The sequence below is a fragment of the Apteryx rowi genome, unplaced genomic scaffold (assembly GCF_003343035.1).
Source record: "Apteryx rowi isolate R43461 unplaced genomic scaffold, aptRow1 scaffold_238, whole genome shotgun sequence".
Taxonomy (NCBI): Eukaryota; Metazoa; Chordata; class Aves; order Apterygiformes; family Apterygidae; genus Apteryx; species Apteryx rowi.
Genome location: NW_020448730.1, coordinates 891,860 through 917,520, shown reverse-complemented (window position 1 = coordinate 917,520; position 25,661 = coordinate 891,860). Strand labels below are relative to the sequence as shown.

Sequence of the window (25,661 nt, the reverse complement as noted above, 5' to 3'; positions counted from 1 at the left end):
GTCCTATTTCCTTTAGACAGCGCTGACACTTCACTTATATCCTAGTGGCATAACAAGCTGGGATCAACTGAGTTCACCTCAGCCCCTTGCAGGCTGTTACAAAAAGCAACAGCCTATTAGAGAGCTCTGTAAGTGCAGCTTTGCAGTATATATTTGTATTTTGGTTGCTGTCGTGATTGCTGCCTGTGCAGAGAAAACAGAACTTGTTTCAGACTCCGCTGCGATGCTGCTTGGTGGTTACACGGCAAAGGCAATCCGAGAGGCTGGGTGAGGAGTCAAGTAATGACTCGGATTAACTCGGTGCAGCTATATTATTAATAGCAGGACTTGGGCTGGTTTGTTTAAGGCTGTCCTGGATGTGTCTACATGAGCTCCATGACTGCAGTTACACACACTGGATTAGTTTAGTCTCTCCGAAATGTAAAGGTCTAAAGGTTAGGTGACAAGTCAGAGCTGTGTAGTTACACTCCCTTTATAGCATGGAAAGAAAATGATACCTCCAGGGAACAATTCAGCAGACCTGTCTTAGACACCTATATTGTATTGTATGAATAATCCTCTGCAAGCATAGTTTGTCCCTTAAAAGGAGTTGAGATGACTGGCTTAGACTTGCTAGCTAAAGCTGGGTGAGATAAATCCTAAACACCTATTCAGTCATCTCCTTGCATCGGGTGTGACAGGAGAACAAGGTAAACACATCCATTATCATGAGCACATCCACTCTGCAGTTCATGCTGTGTCCCTGGGCACCGCAAGGCCAACTAGATTATTTATTTCTGTTTTGATGTTCAAGATAAAATTATAAACAAGTTCACTATAACTTTCTTTGATATACAGCATTACATAAACTTGTCTGCCTGCTTCTTGCCTTTAAATGAGAGACTGAAAGAACTGAAGTAGGCCAGTCCTGTCTCATACGCGTGGAACTGCGTGAACCCGACTGTGAGCTGTGCCCACTCACCATATGCTTGATTTCTGCTCGTTTCTTGGGGACGAACCGGAGAGAACCTGGGAAGTGCTCCCAGTATGTTTGGGAAGGAAGAGTTCTTCCCTCTCTCTCTACACATGGATGAAAATCTTCGTGGCTTATCATGAAATCCAAGAATAGTTTGAGGCTTATCTACGGCAACTGTCATTGTGATTGATGTATTCTGAATTGCTGGCAATTGCTCTGCTTGGTTCTGTGTTAGATTTAAGCCTGTGACTTCAGAAAATGAAATTTCCTTAATTTCTAATAGCTATTCTATCATTTCACTGAAGATTTTCTGGGGGCTTTCTTTCCCCCTGTATGCTGTGCATGACATACTTGGAAGAGAATAAACAGGAGACCTGCTGTTCAAACTGGATTAGGATTTGAACTGTGGCACTCCAAGTGCGGCAGCATTAGCACTCCAGCAGTGTTAAGCCCTCGCAGCACCTGTTTTCCCTGTTTGCGTTACAGTGCCTTTCCTGCCCTTGCTTCTCTTGGCCTTTTCCCCTGGCAAACCCCGAGGCTTGTTCCTCCAGTGTGCCAGCCTGCCCAGCTGACGCTCAGCCTTGAAAACGCTGAGAAGTAACTTGCCTCTTAAACTAAAAAGGACTTTGGGGCCTCAAGAATCAAGCCATCCCTTTGACTTTGCTTTTTTTTTTTTTCCTGATACAAAAGGCAGGGCCGGGAGACCAGCATCAGATGTTCGAAGTTTGTGCATATGAAAGGTATTTTGGTCTCCTGTCGCTGTGATTTATTTTGCCAGGTGTGCAGCAACTCAGCTAAGGAAACCATATGTTTCTCTGGCTTTGTACCAAGAAGTAAAACCTTTTCTTTTTTTTTTTCTGAAAAAAAAACACAAAAAAGCTAAAAATTAAAACTCTAAAACTAGAATCAAAATAATTATTCAACAGGCTGTATAGGGTTGGCTTGGTATTTATTTTCCCTATGTCATTTTTCTTTGATGTAAATTAAAAAGTACATACTAAGGTTACACAGATTAATTTGCTTGGCATTACAACATGGACTACAAAGGCCAGAGTCCAGCTCAGCTGCATTAAATAGGTAATATATTTTGTTTAAAGTTTCAATTAAAACCTGGGGTCAAAAGATAAAATGGTCCCTGTGGGATCTTGAACACTTTAATGCCAATATTAGGATTGCTTAAGGATCAACTTCTGGTCTAGATGTCTTTTGCGTTCCTTGAAATCTGATATTGTACAGTTGATTGTATTACATTGCTTTTAAAACCACACTGGCCCACCTGCTACAGTAATTCATAGTCTTGCCAGTTAAGTGGTGTGAGGTGGAGCATGGGAGCTTTATTTTATTATTGAAAAGTAACAAGAAAGATGTTGGGGTGGAATTGTTCAGGGGGTTGATTGGCAAAATATTGTCATGTAGCTAAAGACAAATGCCTTGATCACACTTCATCTGCCCTTGCCAACAACCATCTGAATATCGATTTTCAAGTGCGTTCATTGCAAAGTCTTGCAAACAGTTTTAATGAGAGATGCAAGTTACAAAAGAAGGTAACGTTGCAGGACTGAATACAATTAATGATACGTGGTTTAGAGTTTGGATTTCTCCTTGCTAATCCGCTACATTGCACATGGACAGAAAACAAATCGTACGCTAGTGAAAGCCAGGTACAGAGCAGGGAAGAAGAGCCAAATTTTACATCTGGTACAGAGGTTTGCATCCTAAGTACAAAGGCTTAGCATGCAAAGAGAGAGTTTCTGTGTTGATGATTATAACATAACTATCACTTTATTTGAATATGCTTTGGGGTGGATGTGGCTGTTGGTACAAACCTGTTAATATTGTTAAGGCTCCTATTCCATTTACCCCTTGCTCCCATTAAATGCTTTTTTACTGAATTACTTTTAAATATTGTTTAGGACTCCAAGAAACACTTTTGTTGGTATAGTTTTACAGTTCATGCTGTGCAAGACTTACTTTTTAAGAGCCAGAGATGATTAAGCTGTGAAATACATATCCCACATCATAATTTACGCAAGCATGGTACCTGCACTTGTCTGAGCCTCAGTCATCAGTGTACTCACTACACGTCTCATGAAGCTTTACTGGTAATTGCTTACTAAATGAACATTGCAACCATTTTTTCTTTTAAAGTTACCTGGGTTGAAAATAAGGATTTTTTTTTTCCATATGCATCTTTCGCCTGGTCTAGGGAGAGTAATTATGGAGACCACTCCAATACTGATGGGAGTAAATTGTTGTGCTTCCTTCTTTCCCACCCCCCACGCCATCCTGCTACCTTAATCCCTCCTCCTCTTGAGACTTTGCAGCCTATTGTATCTATATCTGCTGTACAAAGCTGTGTATGAATCTTTGGGCTGATTGAAATGTCTCCTGGTTTTTCACTTTGTTTTGTTTAGGGGAATCTAATTCTTCAGTCTGGGTACAGATTGGGTTCAATCTGGGTACAAAGGTTACAGCAGTGCATTGCTGAGCGGGTTGGGGATGCAGTGTTTGGGACCAGCTTTTTTCCCAGGTTCTCAGGTTTTCTTGTTTTTGTCCCCTTGGACCACTGATCTGTATTTTCTTATAAAGCGCTTGAATTTTCTTAGACAGTATTCTGAAAAGGCCAGGAGGAGCCTAAGCCTGAAATGCATTCTTACTTTAAACATTCTGGGATTTTTGTTTAAAAATAAGTACAATCGTAACATTTGCAAACCAAAAATATAATAGAATATTGAAACTGGGCTACAGAGATCCCGGTTAGGCATGATCCTAATGGAAGGTGCTTCTGTTAAGAGTGTTTTAAAGAAACTTATACTGGCATAGTGTCAATGCTTTACTGACAAAGAAAAAAAACCCTTTAAAATATTTATAAATAAAATAAAAGGCAAGAAAGGAGTACAACCATTTGCTTGTTCAGTTATGAATTCCTAGTCATTTTGTCTGTACCATCATGATTTATTGCTGGTTGCACGTCTGTCAGAAGCTGAAAATGAAATTATCTATTTCAGGTGAGCTCAATGCCTCCATCTGTGTCAATTTTCTTCTTTCACTGGAAGTCTTTGTGTAACAGGAAACAACTGTGCTAAGTCTGCACTGTTCTAAGCTGAAACAGATTTTATTTTGCGCTTCATTTATATCCTTTTTCCACTTCAGGTATTCTTCTTCACAAGTAGATTTCCATTCTAATTAAATCAGATCAGGGGCTTTGCTTTGACTAACTGAGGCCTATAAGAATCTGCTCAACCAAAGTAAATGTGGATTGACTCCCATCCCTCAAAACCCCTTTTAAAATACAGTCAGTGCATTCCTTAAAATCTTCAAGGAGATTATTCTGTGAAAGGGGTGGACGGGGGGAACAGTAGATTATGCTTTGTCTGTATGCAGAGCTTGATGCTCATTAAGATCATATGCTTCAGTTGTTTCAGAGATGTTGTGTATGCGGTGCATGTTTATTAACAATACTTTTAATGTCTTGCAGTATATCTTAAACATCAGTGTAGTATACATCAGACTGGGCTTCTAGTTTTATTATGTTCATGCACACACTGGTACCTAAGGGAGAAAAAGAAATTTCTTATCTAGGAAGATGTGTTTACGGTAGGGGCAGCTGCAGCCGTGATTTGTGCAAAGAGGCTGCAGGGTTGCATTATGAAAGATGCAAACACATGTACTATTGCAGGCACATGGGGGTACAAACCTCCCTGTCAATTCAAAGAAATTATGGATGAATGAAGTACAAATCCTGGCTGAATTTATGCAATAGTGCTTTTCCTTTTTAAAGTGTACCTCCGTCTTCCAGTCTGAGTTCTGCTCTTGTCAATGCCAACTTTGTTTTGAGATTTCCTATATTAAAGTTTTGCCATCCTGAAATTTTGGGTGCAGTTAATAAGCATATACAAGGATAATGCAAGGCAGATTTACCCTACATCTCCTCTTTATGGAGATAATTTTGCAGCTGTTTTTTTCCACCATATCTTTTGGGGTCCCAGGAAGAGGACCACAGGGGGACATAAGCTCTTAATCTAAAAGCAGGTGTGCATGGCATCTATAGAGGCACAATGCTATTACACCTGCAGCCCCGTTGTACTTTCTAACATGCTCCTCTCAAGGAGACAGTCTTTGCTTGGGTTGTGCAGCAGTTTGGCTGCTGTAACACTCATTCCCTTCTCTTAAGATATTAATAGAGATGCTTATGAACTATGTATACACACCTTTAAACAGTGAGTCACTTACATATTAATGTGTTTCATTGTACGTAGTAAATGTGAGTTACAATATAGTAATCCATGCTCTTCGTTGCAGAATAGGTTGAAAAATGGTCATATAAATAACAAAAAATATTAGCTGAATTAACTCCTGTAAAAAACTGAAACATTTTGAATGACTGAGTTGTCTCCTTTTACTCCAATTGATTGTTGAACTCCTTGCCACCATTCATTGTGCAGACACTGCTGTGCGTGGCTGCATGCTGAACTGATTTAAAGAACTGAAATAAGTGTCAGTTTATGTCCTAAGGTTTCCAGTGCCATGAATTTCCTTTTCTGCTGTTGTGACCTTGAATGGCAAAGTAGAATATAACTCTCTTGAACTTCATAGATCTGAAAAGTTTCACTAAAAAATTATTTTTCTTGTGACCTTTCAGATTTTTAGCATGAGTTTAAAAAGATTTTACTATCTAAGAAATTGTTAAAGTAAATATAGAGACCTGCTCACTTGTTACATTGGTTTGCATATTTTCTGCCAGTGGGTACTCTGTTTTTTTCCTAATGATTAAATCATTCATGTTGCTGGTTTATAAAAATATGCAGTTGTAACTGACAAATATTAATCTCCTTGTTTTAATCTTAGACACAAATATATCCTGAATAACAGAAGCCAATCCATACATAGTTTTCCAATACAATGACAGAGAAAACATCTGGAGTTGGAATAGCTTTTACTAAAATGGCTTTAGTCTAACAAATAGAATCACTTCATTGACTTAACATTTCAATTAACGATTGGTTTTATTCTAGTCTTTGAGTGTGGTGGTAGCAGAGCCTCTGCCAGTTTTCAACCTTTATTTATTATTATTATTTTTTAATAGGGGTGTCCCTCTAAATCATTCAGAATAAGAAATTCATAATATCCCTAACAGACCTTCCTTCAGTTGTCATCACATATTCTATTTGCTTATAATACAGCAGTCCTTGACTATAGGGGGTTTATAGGCAGAAAACAGATTCTGCAGAAAAAAAAAAATTCAGCTGTGGAGAATTTCCTCTAAAGTCTTCAGGGAAACTTTGTCCACAGTTTGACATTTAGATTGACATATTTTAGCTTCATTTCTAGCTGTGCATCTCTGAAATACCCTCAAAGTTTTAGGAGGTTAGCTTGTAAAGTACTTGAGCTCTTAAAACCTATTAAAAACTGAATTTGTCAGTACTCTTTGAAGATGTTAATCTCTTCTTATATCAGAATCCATCATGAAAAATAGATGAGAATCTAGGATCTCTATAAAATGTGGCAGTGTGTTGGGCATATAATACCAGGAGATAATAACTCTATCTTTTATGGCTGCTTACATTTCTTTTTAAAAGATCTTGTTAATTGCTTATGACTTTGCCAGGCTCTATCTAACGGATTGGGCTGAAATTTTCCTCTAAAAAAAAAGAAAAGGAAAGACAATATGGTTTCCTCATTTCCTGTACGCTAAATGAGCCAAGGGCCTGTGGGGAAAAATAGTGTGCAATCAAATAATTAAAATTCTGTCATAAAGCATACATCCAGGGAGAGGAGGTAAGGAGAGCCTATAGCTTGAATTCTGGCTTTTCCCGTCTTTTCAAGACTTGACTTCAGAAATTTGTTGTTTTGTGTTTAATAAGATGTAATGTGATGCCACTTATTTGTGGTGTTGGCTTACTGTAAATGGCAGTAAGAATTTGTTCCTGGCTTTGTTTCATGTGTTTTTTTTTATATTTTGCGGTGTGTGTGTTTGTTTGCTTGCTTGGAACTGCCATTTCAGTTTGGCCCTGACGAGCAATACCATGACTTACGTGCTTCTGGGACATATCCAAGACCAGTGCATGAGTATGATCCTTGAACTACAGATCCTTGAATTAGAAATCCTGGTCTTCTGGAATTACAGGCTTGCACCCCCTTTTTGAAAAAACTTGAACTGCTCATAAAAATCACGTTGCTGCCCTTAGCCATGACTCAGGGTGACTTGCACTGCCTCACACTCTTGTTTTAGCTGAGGGCAGTGGCTCGGTCATTTTACATGCACTGTGCCCCACCTCTTGAAACTCAAAATTATGTGCCGCTTTTAGCCTGGGATGCCTATCCTCTGGTGACAAAGATAGTGAACAATCTCACTGGACCTTGTCCAGTTTTCTTTTATCAAGACAGTCCTCCATAGCCCCAGTAAATGCTCAGGATGAAGTACCTCCTGTGGTAAGAATTCCTTCTGTTTTGCTTCTTTGAGCATATAGGTGGTAACTTTTTCTGTGAGTTTTGGGATTGTGATAGTCGGCATCCAGCTTGAGCAGAGCATATGGGTCCTTCTCTCTATCTCTTGCCCTCACAGCTTTTCACTTCCATGTGGTGCAGAACTGGGGGCAGCGACTCACCTGGAAATGGCCTGGCCATCCTCTGCTTGGGCCAGCCCTAGTCCTCTCTTGATCATCCAGTGGTGGCTTTGGATAAACTGTGACTTTATGCTTTGGGGAAAATAATAGCCGTTTATTCAGAAAGAATCGGCTGGTGAGCTGGTGAAGTCGTCACTCTGCTCTTTCAGTCCGTCATTGACTTGGGCAGAGGCATGTTTTTATTTACAACCCTTGAAAAAGAGCTGTATAAATGCAGAGCATTAATCTGAGAGCTGCCATTCTTCACTGTTGCTTAATTTACTACTTATTGCTTATTTCCAACCTGTGAGAAATTTGGTTGTGTTTTTTCTTAGAAACAAATCCTGACTTCTTCAGTAGGTTAAATTCATTCTCAGCAATTTGAAGTACTATCTGTGCTATAGTGCATGACTCTCTAACTCCACATTCTTCTGTTGTCCTTGTACATTGGCAGCCTCAGCCTCTCATAGTAAAGGATTTGAATTTGAAAAGAATCCGGTTTTAGTTATTTTGTACATGGCTTCCTAAGATTAGAAAATTTAAAATTACTGATGCTATATTCTAATTTAATTGTGGCAGGTGACCAAACTTAACTATGTTCTGAGACTAGCTTTTTTTTTAGGTCTTCTCCTTCCTTCCTGATGTAGTTTCAGGACTGTTTTCTTAACCTTTGCCATTTTTTTTAAACTAGGTTCTTGATGTATTATGGTTAAATAAAAGCACATTCTGTATTCTCCCTTGCACTCCATGCTGTGCAATGTAGCCTAATGGAAAAGAAGTAGCTTTTCTACAGTAGATGTGATAAAATTTCTGTTACTTTGTGACTTTTGATTGATATTTAGCAGCTGGAGCTCTCACTTGCAATTCTATTCCAACAAGACTTTCATCTCACTCATGCTCTTTCATCCCTAATAAGGCCATAACTCAGAATCTCCTCACTCAAGTGTCTGTAAGGCACCTTTATTTTATATATTTTCTTTTAATTGCAGGCATCCAAAGCACTTCACCCTGTTCAAGATCTCTGCCCATATAATAAGTAGCAAATTATAATGTGAAACTGTTTGCGTGTCTTAAATGAAATGATAGATCTACAGAAATCGTGGGTATTCTCACTCGCTTTTGTTTCACCCTGTAGGAGAAGCCTACATGAGAATGAGCCGGCTGCCCGAAGCAGAGCACTGGTATGTGGAGTCACTGAGATCCAAGAGTGACCACATCCCAGCACATCTCACCTACGGAAAACTTCTGGCTCTAACGGTGAGTTAATCAGCAGCTCCTGGGAGTCAGTCTCGGGCCTTTCAAGTTGCTGAGGTAAAGGAATGGCAAGAGCTTGGCCTTAAAATCGCTTATTGCTCTATTTATCACTGTAGTTCAGTAGTGCCTTCTAATTAAAGAATTTGACAGAGTAGGTATTTATGAAACATTTTATTCATTACTGAAATACCCCCACCTCTGTGCTGGAACAAAACAGTTATAATTGCATGTAACAGGTCATACGTTATAAAGCTATAACAGAGCCTTATAACAAGTTGTAAGGAGTTCTGTTTGGCTGAAAAAGACTTTATTATAAGTAGTTTAAGTCACAAGTGCTGATATTAATATAAAAATATATTCTTTTATATGAATCCTAAGGCATCTTAATGTTAATTGGATTAGGGTTCCTTTTGTAAATGTTTTTGTAACACTAGTTAGACTGTGATATTCAGCAGTATATTGAAATATTATCTTCATTCTGCAGATATGGTTGTATGCAGATATGCAGTTGTGGTATAGGGAAGTTCAGAGTTTGGCCTGGACTTCTACTAGCAGCCCATGGCAGAGCTAGGAGTGTAACCTACACTTCCCGAGTTGTGTGTCTCATGCTTTGAATTACACTTCTTAAGGAGTATCTCTCTGAGTGTATAAAAAGAACTAGTCAAGTACCTTCTAAGACATACTTCCACAAAAAAGAAATCAGGAGAGTTGGACTTTTTTATTTCTTCAGAATTTACTCTGCATTTTGAATATAGATCACAGAATCACAGAATCGCTGAGGTTGGAAGGGACCTCTGGAGATCATCTAGTCCAACCCCCCTGCTCAAGCAGGGTCACCTAGAGCACGTTGCACAGGATCGCATCCAGGCGCGTTTTGAATATCTCCAGAGAAGGAGACTCCACAACCTCTCTGGGCAACCTGTTCCAGTGCTCTGTCACCTTCACAGTGAAAAAGTATTTCCTCATGTTCAGATGGAAGCGTCTGTGTTTCAGTTTGTGCCCGTTGCCTCGTGTCCTGTCACTCGGCACCACTGAAAAGAGTCTGGTCCCATCCTCTTGACACCCTCCCTTCAGATACTTGTACACATTGATAAGATCTCCTCTCAGCCTTCTCTTCTCCAGGCTAAACAGGCCCAGCTCTCTCAGTCTTTCCTCATAAGAGAGATGCTCCAGTCCCCTAATCATCTTTGTAGCCCTTCGCTGGACTTGCTCCAGTAGTGCCACATCCCTCTTGTACTGGGGAGCCCAGAACTGGACGCAGTACTCTAGATGTGGCCTCACCAGGGCTGAGTAGAGGGGCAGAATCACCTCCCTCGACCTGCTGTCAACACTCTTCCTGATGCACCCCAGGATACCATTGGCCTTCTTGGCCACAAGGGCACATTGCTGCCTCATGCTTAACTTGGTGTCCACCAGCACTCCCAGGTCCTTCTCTGCAGAGCTGCTTTCCAGCAGGTCAACCCCCAACCTGTACTGGTGCAGGGGGTTAGTCCTCCCCAGGTGCAGGACCCTGCACTTGCCTTTGTTGAATTTCATGAGGTTCCTCTCTGCCCACCTCTCCAGCCTGTCCAGGTCTCTCTGAATGGCAGCACAGCCCTCTGGTGTATCCGCCACTCCTCCCAGTTTTGTATCATCAGCCAACTTGCTGAGGGTGCACTCTGTCCCTTCATCCAGGTCATTGATGAAGAAGTTGAACAAGACTGGACCCAGGACTGACCGCTGGGGGACACCGCTAGCTACAGGCCTCCAACTAGACTCTGCACCACTGATCACAACCCTCTGAGCTCTGCCATTCAGCCAGTTCTCAATCCACCTCACTGTCCACTCATCTAACCCACATTTCCTGAGCTTGCCTATGAGGATGTTACAGGAGACAGTGTCAAAAGCCTTGCTGAAGTCAAGGTAGACAACATCCACTGCTCTCCCCTCATCTACCCAGCCAGTCATTCCATCATAGAAGGCTATCAGATTGGTTAGGCATGATTTCCCCTTGGTGAAGCCGTGCTGACTACTCCTGATCACCTTCTTGTCCTCCACATGCTTGGAGATGGCCTCCAGGATGAGCTGCTCCATCACCTTTCCAGGGATGGAGGTGAGGCTGACTGGCCTGTAGTTCCCTGGGTCCTCCTTCTTGCCCTTTTTGAAGACTGGGGTGACATTGGCTTTCTTCCAGTCCTCGGGCACCYCTCCTGTTCTCCATGACCTTTCAAAGATGATGGAGAGTGGCTTAGCAATGGCATCTGCCAGCTCCCTCAGCACTCGTGGGTGCTTGTAGCCCCAGCTAAACTGGCTCTGTGTTAGTTATAGCACAGTGCCAATCCCTCCTGGATTTTCACATGTTTTGAAGATGAAAATGAATTTCCATTTGCTTCCCTAAAATAATTATGTTTTAAATTATTTACCGTTTCTCATTATTCCCATTTTTCTGACCATCTCCTCTCTTTCCTGTCCATGTTGTGTTTTTCTCTGCCACATTTGTTGTCATCGTTCACCCCAGTAGTTTCACGTTTCCTTCCTATGCCCTATTGGTACCTTTAATCTTTGTGCCTCAGTCTGAATAGCCTCCTCAACCTCTCGCCTAGCTATAAGCTTTCGCTCTGACCTCGCTTATGCTCTATCCAGTCTTTCAGCAAAAAAGACCTTGGCCACGGTAGAGAGATTCAGTTAAGAAAAGTAGTTCAGAATTAATTCCTGGCAGATCCATTGCTACTAAAAGTAGCTGAATTTGGAAAAGGAGGAGGAGTCAGGAGGAGATTAGAACAGAGGAATTCTGTGGGAGCAGCAAGTGACAACATAATTAGAAAGAATTAAACATTGTTAAGTGTTATCACATAATGTCAAATACAAAGCTTGATTTAAAAAACAAACACTGTATGAATGGAGATCTTTAGCTTTTAATGGATGTTAAGCTGTTAGTGTTATATCCCCACTGCCTATTACTTTCAATCTCTGGAAAGACAGTTTTTACTGTTTTTTACTGTAATCTCCATTTCCAGTTAAGATTTCTCAGATGCTGGCAAATACATGCATATACTGATCACCTTCCTCTAGAATAGAACTGTAAGTAGTTTATACAGTAAAATTTCCTAATTGACCTTGCTTTTCTGGTGGATATCTTTGTATTTTGCACCTAAGAATAATATCAGAAAGTCAGCATTATGGGTTTCTTTTTAGAAGTTCTTTGATTTAAAGGTGTCTCAATTTGAATACAAATCTCTCTATTCTTTTTTCCTACGCCTGACTTTCTTGTGGTTTTTTTTCTGCATATTTTTTGGATTGCTGAGTATATGAAATATAAGATCTGCTAGGGAATATCTTGCAGTTTCTCTGTGAAAAAAGTCTCACAGTTTTCTTTAAAAAACAAAACCAAAAAACCCCAATCTCATAATTCCTTACAAGCAATGAGAGCCACTAAAGAGTTTTTTTTTTAATTTTGTCCCCTTGTTATGAAAGTACAGCAATAGCATTAAATGTTAGTGGCATACTTTGAGAGGAAAGTGATGAAAAATGTACACAAATCCTTATAGCAGAATTGAACTGTTTACATTTCTCCAGGGATATAAACACAAGATACATGTGAGGTGGTTTGTGCCTTGAGGATCTGAGCTATGTTTGTGAAAGAATGTGTCTCATTAGCAAAAATGACAGGAGCTGTATACAACTTTGAACAGTGTATACCTCAGCATGATAGACCAATAAAATACTCTGCCTCTTCTTTTTTAATGCATGCTTGCTTACCAGCACCCGCTCTTTGCCATAATTTTAATCTGTTCTCATCAAAGTTATTTATTATTGTCTCTTGACACTTTTTCTTTTACCACTCTCACTTCTTCACATATTCAGGACAACATGTATAGACGGGTTCTTGTCCATTCCACTAACAGCAGCCTAAGCTGAAAGGACGGTGCTGATGTCCTTCCTGTAGTGACGCAGGATTTCATAAACACCTAACCAGCAACAAGCTGGTGACAGTGTAAGACAGTGTAATTATAGTTGGAGGAAGATTTTTCTGCTGGATATTTTGTTCATGAGAAAAAGTGTTCATTTGTCTTTATTGAAATTTGGGACTTAATTCATCTAACTCTTTCAGCTACAAAGTCTGAAAAGGCATTCAATAAAAAATCGGATGATGAAGAGATTTGGCAGTGGAATATGAAATTTTTGTCTCCATGTTGGAGATCTACCCTTAATCAGTTTTGCAGCCTACCATCTGCTCACTTATTCACATGAAATGAATTTTGACGAGTTTCTAGTACACTGTACTGTACTAGTATTAGTTCCCATAGTATGTATGTGATTGCCATAACTGACGTGCTTACTGGAAGTCTGCATAGACTTCCTTGGAATTCGGTATAGTTAGAGCTGCTCCCTTTGGCATAGTTGTTCAAGTACCTAACTTGAGATACCACAGTGATTTCTTCTTCTATTAAATCTTGCTACTTAGACTCACTGTCATTTATTCACAGCCTGTGTATTTAGGCCAGAGGAAAGCGTACTTTAATTTTCTGATGTAAGAGGAGAGACATTTTGGAGGCATATTTCCTGTCATCTATCTTTTCTTTTTTTTTTTTTTGGAACCAAAATTCTGACTTCTTTAAATCCTTTCTTTGAATAGTAAATGCTGACACAAAACTATTGATAACATTTCTCTGTGTCTTTTTATCACGTCTCTTTTGTGTAAAAGTGAAGGGTGGAAATAGGTGCTAATGTAGATAGAAAAATTTTCTCTATCAGTGAAATTGGAGGGTGAGGGGAAGAGAAAGGTTTCAGACAAGCTCCTTCATTCCAGCCAAAGGCAATTGTACTATATAAAACCCTAGCAGCAAAATCAAACCTAGAAAGTTCACAAATTCAGTAATGTTTTACTTCCTGACTTAAACTGCAATGGAGTGGCTTAATTTTAACCCCAGCTTTTCTGCCTCCTGCAGTCTGTTGCCAGTATTAACACCTACTAGGAGCAGCATGACATGATTCATTTATTCCCTTAGTGCCACTCTGGGTAGCTGGACCAGCTTCTTGTACCTGCTGTTTTCTTCCCCTTCCTGTGAGCAACTGGGAGGGCAACGTATGCCCAGTGTATTGGGATTTGCAGAATTGTTTGTTGTTGCAGCAGGCTGTAATTTCCCAAGTTTCAGCAAAAGCTTTCTACAGTTTCATACCCGTGGGCATATAAACAAATGAGCATTTTCCAGAGTGCGAGCCATTTCTTTTGTCCATGTTTCATGGCCATGGTTTTATCAGACACAAACTAGGAACTGTGCATAAGAAAAACATATTTTCTAAATTCACAATGACTTGTGCCTGTCTTTCTTCCCCCACCCCCCCTTCACTGATGGGTTCTACAGCATAGTTTAAAATAAAGGCACTGCACACTAGGTGAATTTATTAGCTTAGCAATGTAGAATAGTTATTTTTTTATTTCTAACTTGAACAATAACTTGCATGAGCAATCTGGACTGAAGTCAGTGTGGACCCTGCTTTGAGCAGGAGATTGGACAGGATGATATCTTGAGGTCTCTTCCAACATGAATTGTTCTATGATTTTACATACCTTTCCTTGTTTCCATGCTGAAGCCAGTTCCAGTGTACTAAAACACACTGTTAAGAATCAAAGTCCTGGTACTTACATGTATTTAATATTAAAATCTATTATTCTGTCTTGCTGAGAAGAGATTTTTAAGCAGGATTATCTACTACTTGAATGTTCTGCCTTTTGTGAGTTCATGAGCTGCATCATTTTTACAGCTGCCAAAAAGGTAAATCACAATTCATCCAGGGGGGTAAACTTAAAATGATTGTAATCATGCTGTAAGTGACAGATACTAATTCATGTCATCATCTGAGGCTGATTTTTGCCAGCTTCTGATTTGCATGTAGCTAATGTCACTACTGTTCCAAAGGGCAATTTACATTTTAATCTTGCATTTTATAAGATGAAATCAGCCATAGAAAGCAAAAGTCTAATCTATGCTATTAAAATTTCCTTGTGCTAATTCTTTTGGTTTTGTGTATGCTCAGTATAAGCACATACAATTTGTAAATGATTTCATTCATAAACTTACATATATTCCAGAAAGCCTTTAAAGGACAACACAGTATTTTTTTATTTCTATGCCACATTCTCTTTCCTCCAAATGAACATTCTAAATGACTTTGAGGATATTAACAAGCATTTTGTTTACTTTTACAAAATTTTTAATACATAGTTCAAAATGTATCTATTCAAGAATAGGAGGGTTTTTTTTTTTTTTTTTTTGAGTTTAAGTTTAGAAGTATGTGAAAGTTGACAGTATAGAGCAGTATGAGACAAATCTCTGACTGGTCATTAGACAAACCTGAAGAAATAATATTTTCTTCTTCGAAATGTATCCAAATTTTGCATGTGTGCATCCAGAAGTTTGGAATGACACAAAATCAAAGAAACACAATGAAAGCAAAAAGTAAAAAGTGAAATAGAAATCCAAATAAAACAAGCTTCCCCTCCCTATCCCCAAAAGCCTTTTGATGACAAACTCATGTCCTGCAATAATAATTTAAAATATTAAGGATGTCATTCTCATCAAAATTACTGTCAGTAAAGTTTACTTTCTGAATAGCTATAGAGGTTCTTAAAACTCAGAATATGCTGTCCAGCTTGTAATAACTGTAAGTTACATTTCAATATAAACTGTGTAGACACAAAACAAAAAAATAAACCAAAACCAGCTGTTAAATTGTCATTGATTCTTGAAAAAAAATAAGTGGTATAGTTGTAATTTGTATGCAATAAAAACTTTGGAGTCAAAAATTCTTATTTGTACTGAAAGAATTTTTTTTAATGCAAATATTTGTCTCAAGTCTTGTTAGCTTTGCTGGGATAAAGCAAATGCCAGATGGACTTGAGCATGTCCCTGTACACGCAGGAAAAATGCAGACAAACTGAAGAGCTCCAAAGGAATGGGGCTAATGAATTTACAGTCTTCTTATCTAATATTAATAGTCACATAACCCATATATTGGATAATATTATATGTTCATATCTGAAAATTATAGCTCACTGAGCTTCAGTTTTCCGGAAGATATATTAAAACAGCAAAATTTACTGGTTAAAAGGTATGATTAGCTGCACAGCTAGTAGAATAATTGGAAAGCAGCCAATTGTCTGGGGTTTAAGTTTCTGCTGTTCTTTTATTTATTTATTTTCAGAAACAAAGTATAGCTCTTTAGCACTGCAGTGCTTTATCATTATGTATTTCCATGTTCTTCTTATATCTCTCACTTGTTAAGCTGCATAAATTACTTGAGAAATTTATTTGTCAAAGTGATGTGTTAGTTGACCTAGTCAGTCTACTGGTAGCACATGAGTTTAGAGTCAAAGCACCTGGGCCTTATCCCTTACTTAGGTAATTTATTTCTGTATCACAAAGGAAAGCATAATTTTTGTAAAAGGCTTTAAAATTGCAAGGCTCCCAGTTCTAAGATATAAATGAGTCTGTCAAAAATGACAGGGCCAGGTGAGACCGTGAGCATGTGCTGTAATTCATTTTCCATTATAAAAATAGGCCTTCTAGGAGAAGAAGGGTTGGCTATAATGCTAAGAAAATATCATGCATAAGTAAAGCTTTCCCTCCCCCCCGCCTTCAGTCTACTGTCAGAGGGGGCGCTGATAAACCCTCCCTTCCAGTGGCCCCTGCTGTCAGACAGTGGATGATTGCTGCAATAGCCCTCTGTTGCAAGAAGCTTTATTTGCATTATAGATAAATCTGGGCTGAAGATTTGCTTTATCTGTTGTGAGTGGACTTCACCCCACGTACTGCCCCTCACATAGTTGGTAATAATGCCTACTCTGGCTAATGTAGTTAGGGGCAGCTTACTGTTTTAGTAATTAGCATGTTGCATCTAGGAATTACAAGCTTTGATGTATTTCTCTGGGAAAAAATGACACAATGATTTCTTGCATTTTACATAGCTCCACACAGTGCTATTCATCTGTTTTTACAGGCTTGGAAAATCACCCAAAGTGCTGTAAGAAAAATTTATTTTGCCATATAAAATTTCTGTATTACAGCTCTAAACCATATTAAATTCAGTCATAATCACACTAGAAGATTCCCTAAAATCTAAAATATTTTATTTTAAAACATTTTTCTCCTAAGGGAGGGATGAGGACACAGACATGATAGAGACTGGCACTGTTTTGGATTAAAATAAAAGAAACAAGGTTGTGACATTCAAGTATCAACACTGAAGTGAAATAAATTTTCTCAGTTTCAAGATATTCCCTCTTCAGTGGGTGGCCTTATTTTTGCCTGCAGTTGTTTGTTTGCTTGTGTTTCTGACAAGCTGAAGGCCAGAAAGGTATGCTGCCATACTCAGTTAGTGGTTAAATTACTCAGAGCGCCACTGTGAAATTCCCTACAATATTTAGTAATCGGTGTAGTCCTTGAAAGTCATCCCAAAATAAATATAAATAAATAAAAAGATGGACCTAAGTAGAAGCCAGTAAGAACAGAAAGAAAGGGGACAGCAGAGGAAAAGAGGAATGTAGTGCAAGAATGAATAGACTAACTCAACGCTTTCTATAACTATTTGCTTAATATGTTGTAGCACAGAAAGGAAGTCTGCACTTCTGTTGGACAGCTCTGTCATAGTCTAGTTTCACTGTTGTAGCTTGATGGCTACTCTTTTTCTGTCTCACTAAATTTACACAATTTTTTAAAAAAAAACAGGAGCAAGGAAGAACAGTTATAATGTCAGAACAGGCATGACTCATCTTAAGACTTAGCAATCGAAACGCTGTATGTTAAAGTTAGATATGATTTTCTAGAGTAGTTTATCCCTTCTTTTAGTAATCAATTCTTTTAAAATGGAAAGATATGTATTTTTAATAATACTTCTTTTGGGAAAGATAAACAAAAGCCTACACATATAGAGATCTTTAGTAAATTAAAAGGCATTTTCGAAATGGGTCAATTTAACTAGATGAGCAAAGCTGTTTGTTAGATATCTCATTTTGTGAGCCTAAATCCCTAGGCTGTTAATACTGTTTCTTTCTAGGAAGAATTTTTAAATGAAAATAAGGTATTTCAGTTAAACTTCTATCATAACAAAGTATAAATTACATTGAATCCTTGGGTAGATTCTCCATAAGAGATTAAAGTAAGCCAAGCAATGAGCACTGTTACTTTACAGATATTTTCTCCTGTGTATCCATTTTTTCTTCCAGGTTTGACACAGACATTATAGTTTTTCTTGTCACTTTAAATCCCTTGAAGGATAAAACTGATCCAAGCACAAAGTTTGAATCTAGTTCTGAAATTTGCAAAACGTCAAAGTTTTCTTTTGTTGTTTTTGATTTCCCATTTACAAGCAATTTATTTGGAGAGGGTCCCCCTTCAATGTGGCAATTCGTGTTTATTGAATTAAGAACCATAAGCCCTGTTTTGTTTTAGATTTGGTTATCTGGTGCATTAACACCTCCAGGCTGAATATCAGGATTTCCAAACTATAGAAATTTCAATAACTGACATGTCTTGAAGTTGTACTTCTTTTGAGGTTGGCCACGTGCCACAAGTATTGCATTCATAGATGCGCTTTTCAGTTCCCTTAGGCCATATTTTTGGCTGCATGCCAAATGTAACAGAATTAATTGTAAAGCGGAATATTTTCATTTAAATATAAAATAGATGTCTAACTAGTTGGTAAATGACACTGGAGCAGCTCTTTAAAGGTATTTATGCATGTAATCCCTAACCAACCTCCTTTAGGGATCTTATCCTCTGTATCTTGTTTCTAACTTCCTGTAGATGAAATAAGGGGGAGCCCAAAATTTCTCACTTTACTCAATATAAATGTAAAGCTTGTTATAGGAACCACTGACACACACAGGATTAGCTGTTTTCATGAAAGAGGGTTATCTCTTTGTTTTGTTACGTGGTTGAATATAGCCCCCACTCATCTGTTATTACTCTGCATATAGTAATTTTGGCTGTAATCATAGAAGAATGCATGATATAAGCCAAATTTAGTTTAGGAAAAAATGATAGGACTTCATGAAAGCAGCATGTGGAGATAGTGAATTTATATTCTGCTGACTGGCTGGTGAAATACGAGTAGATATTAATACACTACTTTATCAGAAAATATAAAATGTGGCTTAAGACTGAATGGAAAAGAAAGTGCCTAACATGGAAATTTACTTAACATTTCATTACGTATTCTTGATATAAAATAATCATCTAAAGCATAATGACCAAGGTGAACATTTCAATATGTTTCTAGGAAGTAAATAAATCACAAGGTGTGCAATGAAATCTGTTCTTTAAAAGTTTATCTAAGACTGTACACAATTTTTTTGGAGTGTTAACAGTAATTTAACCTGATGTAAATTCCTTTTATACATCATGGTTTCCAAAAAAGAAAGACACACTATATATATATATATATATATATACACACACACACACACGTATATATATATATACACACGTGTGTATATATATATATACACACACACATATACATACACATGTATATAAAACAAACGATCTTCCAGAAAAAAAACTATTTTTATATATCATTTTGTATGCTTTAATAAAGCAAGAATGCTTTTTGTGATATGATACCCATAAAACAAGAAAATGAATGTCAAATAGGTCTAATATATTATTGCTTAATCAGATACATACTGCTTTGCTTGAAGAAAATGTCACCTTCATAGGCTTTGAATCATGCCCTAAGCCAGTAAAGTTATGAGCTGTGTTTTAGATTCCTAAATCTATATATAAGCAGTGGTATCATGTTCAAAAATGCTTAAGCTCCAGTAGGAAGGGAACCACTCAAGGTGCAAATAGGTGATAGAACTAAAAGAATAAATTGTATCTGATTGATCCTGCCAGGGATTATTTTCATCCTGAGTGTATTAAAGTCCTTTCTTCACTTAAGTATTAATTTTTAGAGGAGGGACGTAGAGCTGGTATATATCAGTGACCTTGTTGATTCTTGATAAGTCTTTGATAACTCCTTGATAACTCTTCAGTTCACTTGTTATTTTAGTTTAGTTAGCTCAGCTAATTAAAAAGTTTTGAAGACTGTATCACTCTACCGAAGAGTGGAGTCTCTGCTTTACTGATTAAACCCTTGCACAGATTCAAGCATGATGCATATTTATGAAATACGAAACCAGGTGAAAATGCAGAGACCACCTAATTTGTTGAACCACCTTACCACTAGCCACTGTGTCACCTTAGTCTGCACAAGAGAGTTATTCAGAGCTGCTCAGCTGTATTAATCTTTTCCAATTTTATTAGCATCTTAGGGTCTTGGGCCTCCGGCAGCCTGAAGTACACCAGCTGCCTCAACATAAATTTGGCACAGTCTGCCAGCAGCGTGAGGAAAAAAATTGGAGTAGGTAGAAAAAAACAGTAGTTTTATCCTTAATTTTTTAATATTTTAAGGATAAATGCAAGGAATTTTACTGATATGTCAACTGCCCTTAGCTAGCTCTCTTTCATCATGGTAATCATAAGTCTTTTGTAGGAAAGCCCAGTTAAGCAATATATCTGACCATATTAGCAAGGTCAGGCCCAGTGTCTGGTCTCTCAGGAAAAAATAAATAAATAAAAACCCTTTCAGTTGACACCTGCAAAGCATTGGTGTCTTAAAAACTGAGCTCCTTAATTCATATTCAAATGCTTAATAACTATTCAACTTCAAAAACTGCAAACAACTAGCCACACCAATTTGGAGTCTGCATGATCTGTGGAGAGTGGGATATTTCCGAAAGCCAGGACAGCTGGTGTGCTAGCTTATAAGAGCCATACTTTACTTATGTATACTTTCCAGGTCCAGTAAGGAGGATATCAGCACAGTCTCCCAAAATGTGAATTGTCTTCATGAAGCATCTTCTCCCCAGCAATGAGATTGCCATTCGTTGTTTCATGCTGGTGTATCCTTGGTGTCTGCACGGAAATGCCATAAATGTCCTGGTGCTTCGTGTGGAGTTGGATTGAGTATCTCCATTAGGTTTTGGGCTAGGACCACCTACTTGTTTCCCCAGAGCAAACTAGTAGCTGTCAAATAACACCTTTTCATTAGCTACCGACCAGGACTGGATATGAACTAGTGACCAATAGGTGAAAAGTATTTTTTTTATCCCTTTATTAATCCTCAAAGCCATCAAGTCCTTCCATTAAAATCTTATGAATAACTTTTTATCCTTGAAATAATCCTGCTAGTATGCAGTTGTAAACCTATATTTTTTACTTTTTGACGTTGCCAAAGCATGTGGTTGTGTATGTACAACTGCAAACTCTCCTGCTAGAAATTGGGAGCTTTCCAGTGGCTCTCAATGCCTGCATTTCTATGGGTCAATGCACATAACAGTGAATGCGCACATAAAATGCCATCCTGCACCAAGTCACTATTTTTCAGCTGTTTAAATAATTACTGTGGATTTGCTTTAAAATCTAGGATTTTATTCCCTCTGTTTTATTTAACACTGAACCCATACAATGGGAAAAGATAGAAACTGGGGTTGCCATCTTAATCCAACTATACACTGTATATATTCTGTTATGTTAGTGAAGGTGCACATTGGATCGCAGAAGAAAGTTATTGCCTTGCGGCAGATGTAAGTTGGATAAATGCTAAAGTTTAATGGTGGAATAGCCTGATTCTGTCAGATGTTTGGATTTTAGATCATCTGACACACCAATAAAGCTTATTAAATCTGTGCTGAGGTATTGACATTTTAACAGCAGGCAGGTGGCACCAAAGCGGACATGGTAGACAGCATGGCGCAAGCTTCCTCGGAGCGCTGTTCTGCGAGACAGTGCTTTCATTCGTTTCATGACAAGTGTGGGTATATTAAAATGACGGCCAGCATGAACAAATGGCTCTGTGCTGATCATTTGTAGTCAGCTCATTTTATGCCTTAGGTGATACAGCATAAGATTCCCCCCCCCGCCTTTTTTGAGTTAAAGGAGTATTTGGGCCTGTTAATAGCTCAGTCATTCTTTTGATGCTGTATACACTGGCACCTGTCATCATTATGTGCTCCAGGTCTCCTGACTGGTCACACCTTGGGTGCAGGATGGCATTTGGAAAGTGCCAAAAAGAATGGAGCAGTCATGTATTTTTGGTGATCCCAATAAATGAAAATTAATTATGTCTGACAAATATTCATGGCCTTATGGTCATAGTTCTGTAGGCAGAAGTTACATATTTTGTGACCATATTCAGTGAACTGTCCTTTTACATGCTAGAAATAGATAGAGGCAGAGTGCAACCAGCTAAGACTAATGATGTTAATCCATTAAAAAAGCAATGATGTAAAATCTGTAAGTGTTATTTCTGTCAGTATTAGTGATATATATGGTTGGTGCCTGTCATTTAGGAGCATCTAGACTGGACTTGCATATGTCGCAATACCTTTTGCCAGACTAGGAATGCTAACCTTGCAGTTAAATGTGTAAAGTTTAGTTAAAATTAAAAAAAAATAAAAAAAATAAAATAAATGCCAACAGCGCCCCCTCCCCTCCAAAAGATTTTCTATGTAAAATTCTGAACAATTTTAATTTGAATAATTATTTTATACTGACAGGAATTTATGCCATGTTTGCAATTGGAGATTATTTTCTTCTTCACTTCTTGTTCTGAACCATAGTTGTATGCTGTATATTAAAAAAAAAAAAGTGAGGCAGTACAACATTGCAATATAAGATAGCATATTCTTATCACCATTGCATCATTTGGCTGACGGAAGCCTCATGCTTTGTGAATATGGTGAGTTTAAGGCATATGGGTTTACCAAAGAAATTTTTATTAAATAATAAATTCTTACCTGCCATGAACATTCATTTTGTGAAACTATGTCAGTGTAAATGATAAGGCTGCTGGTATCTCTACCAGGACGCTCTCTTGGAAACTTGCCTGCTATCTTGGTTTTGATAAAACCTGGTCTTGATAAACTTCTTGGTGTGCTGCAGAACTTTTCTCTCTCTTTATTTTATTGTCTTTAAGGCAATTCCCTTGAGGGGAATACTGAGAATCTGGAGCAGCTATAATCATGAACAGACCTTGTTATTATTCCTGTGTTAACTTGTGGGATAGTGCAGGATGTATGCAACGTTCAGATATCTATTTCTAGACCACATAACCTGAGAAAGCCTGTGTGCATATATCTGTGAAATAGCACTCAGGGCAGCCCTGCGAGCACCGACCACAGTGCCTTTCTTCCACAGCGGTTGTTCTTTGTTCTGGAGGCCCTCTACCTTATAATACAAACCGCAGCAACTAATTTCCTGGGGTTAGGGATAAACTGATCACAGGTACCTTACTGAATAGCTGACGCTGACTGGTGGTTGAGTATCAGACTAGGCTAATCCAATATTACTGTTTTCTTCATGAAAAGAGTAATGACCAGTAATAGATCTGCTCCGGCACTTTGTGCCTGATAGTGCAACTTCAGTGACTTGATGGTTTCAGTGACAAGAGAATCTGTAGTTTAGGGTATGCCTGCTCTTTTTACCACCATTTCTGTTTTTTACTGACATTTTGTCATAGCATTGGTCATTGTCTTCAAAAATTACTGTTTCTATTTCTGTTATGTTTTATGGTTTACAGAGCTCTGACTTTGGGTGAAATCTTGCTTCCTGTGTTAAAATCAGAAATATTTTCTATTTGTGTTCCTTTCTTTTTAGTGACTTTACTGTCAGCTGTGTATATAGTGCTATTTGGTCAAATTAACACATGCTTTTCTCATTTGTCTATCTTTTTGTTAATGACGATGACTGAGCCTGACTCCCCTCTCTCCCCGTTTTAGCCTGGGTCTGTATAATGCTTGTCCTGATGCCTGCCAGAAAAGTAGCATATAGCTCCACGTTCACCCAAATCCCTTTACAGTATTTGTTGCAATGGATTTCTACCACTTCCTTAGTTCATGAACATTGACAGGGTTGGATACATTTTTTACTCAGTCTGGAGATCTGCAGCTGAAGTAGCTGACCACAGAACTTACTGTAACACTTTAAACATTCATATTTACTTAGGCTAAGTCCAGTGATAATAGTAATTGTTTTTCTCTAGTGCCTGGAATTTTGAAATCGTAACTGCACATGATGGCTCCATGGTGACACACTGTTAAAATATTTTTTTAACTCTTTTTTTTTTTTTTTTTTAAGGGACGCAAGAACGAGGCAGAGAAGTACTTCATGAAGGCTATTCAGCTGGACCCTACCAAAGGAAACTGTTACATGCATTATGGTAAGGTTCACATAGATAGACAGGGTTTCCACACATAGTCCAGGCTCACTGTTAGTTGCCCAGAGTGATTAAGGATTTGAAAAGTGCTACTGGCAAAATACCTCCTTTAATGGGAAAGAAGCTAATCTACCATGTATAACTTCATCTCCATTTCAATTTGTTAATTGCTGCAAAGGGAGAGGAAGATTTTCGTATTTTACATAGCTTTCCTCCTGTGAGGGGAATTTCAGACTTGCTGCCTCTCTGGGAAAGAAGGAAGGTGACTATTGCCATATGTCAAAGCTTCATAGCCTGGAATTATTATTAACAGTGTTGGCCTAGCTTTGCTTGCAGCCGGTGGGTGGGCAACTAAAGGTTATGCTTCAGAGTGCATCAGCTCTGTAGATGCCTGTGTCTGCTTTTTGTTGAGTGTTTATGGGCCTTACATCTGCCTCCTTTCCAGCATCTTCGTAGCTTGAAATAGATAAGTATTATAAAAGGTTTTTAACAAGTTGGCTATACCTCTGTCATACTAAGCCACTAATGTGCTTAAAGCACACAGTTAATTTGAAGGTATCCTTATAACTTTGGATTGCTTTTGCTGGATGTGCAAAAAATATTTCCAGATGTGATTAGTCCCAAGGAACCAAAAATATTTAACTTTATGGACTAATTCTTACTGTATTTTAAAGCTGATAATAGACAAATCTAAAAATGCTAGCTATGTAGTCCCAATTGAAAAATATAGGAAGAAGGAATAAATTTCATCTTAGTTAAAGAGGAAAGTGGGGAACCACAGGCACACTATATATATCTTCATATATTGTTTTAATTTCCTCTGCTGGTTCCAACTAATAAATGTAAAATAAATGAAAATGAGTGGCCAAAAGGGAAAACGAATCTCACGTAATAACTTTGTTTTTACTTTGTGTGATTTCTTCCTCTGAATTGCTGGCATGTTGTCTTTCTGTTTGGTTATCTGCAGTGTAAAATCCCGTATGTTAGACTTCCAGAATCAATGCATGCATTGTTACTTAGAACATGTCATAGTATTTAAACGAATGCAGTTCAGTGTTGCATTCCTCTTACTTTGTATCAAGGATTGTTGCAGTTAGTGACCTTGTCTTCTATTTATAGCTGTACAGGTAAATTTGATAGGTGTATTTGTGCACATAAGCTCCATTATTTTAATTGGATTTAAGTGCGGTTGATGGGATCTCAAGATAATCAGTAAAAGTTGCAGTAGATTGTTTCTTGAAATCATACTCAAGGCCCCTTCCAGCCCTGGTTATTAGGAAATCTATCTGAATGCAAATGCAAAGGCAGGTCTGAAAATTCCATCTTGGCAATTGAACTTATTATGATTGTGTACATTTTATTACAGATCTAGGCTTTTTTTCTTTTTTCCTAGCATTACTTAAAAAGCTTGCAGGAGGTTTGTTTTGTTTTTGTTTTGTTTTGTTTTGTTTTTTTCCACTGGAATATTGCCTCTGTGTCATTTTCGGGTGGCCTAAAGCTAAAAGAAAGGTTATTGGGATCATCGTTCATCTATGATGTATTGGCTTCTTCATTACCAGACTACAGTATGAAAATAGCATATTGTTTCCTAATTAAGATTATTCCCT

The 25,661-nt window shown here is 38.1% G+C and overlaps 1 protein-coding gene across 1 annotated transcript in view; it reads left to right on the top strand.

The window, feature by feature from the left end:
* The window catches only part of TMTC2 (transmembrane and tetratricopeptide repeat containing 2), a 147,804-nt gene that overhangs the window by 78,272 nt on the left and 43,871 nt on the right, over window positions 1-25,661 (top strand). The window contains exons 7-8 of the mRNA XM_026066102.1: window positions 8,696-8,817; window positions 23,976-24,057. Of these exons, the coding sequence (XP_025921887.1) occupies window positions 8,696-8,817; window positions 23,976-24,057 (204 nt within the window). The remainder of the gene's footprint in view (window positions 1-8,695; window positions 8,818-23,975; window positions 24,058-25,661) is intronic.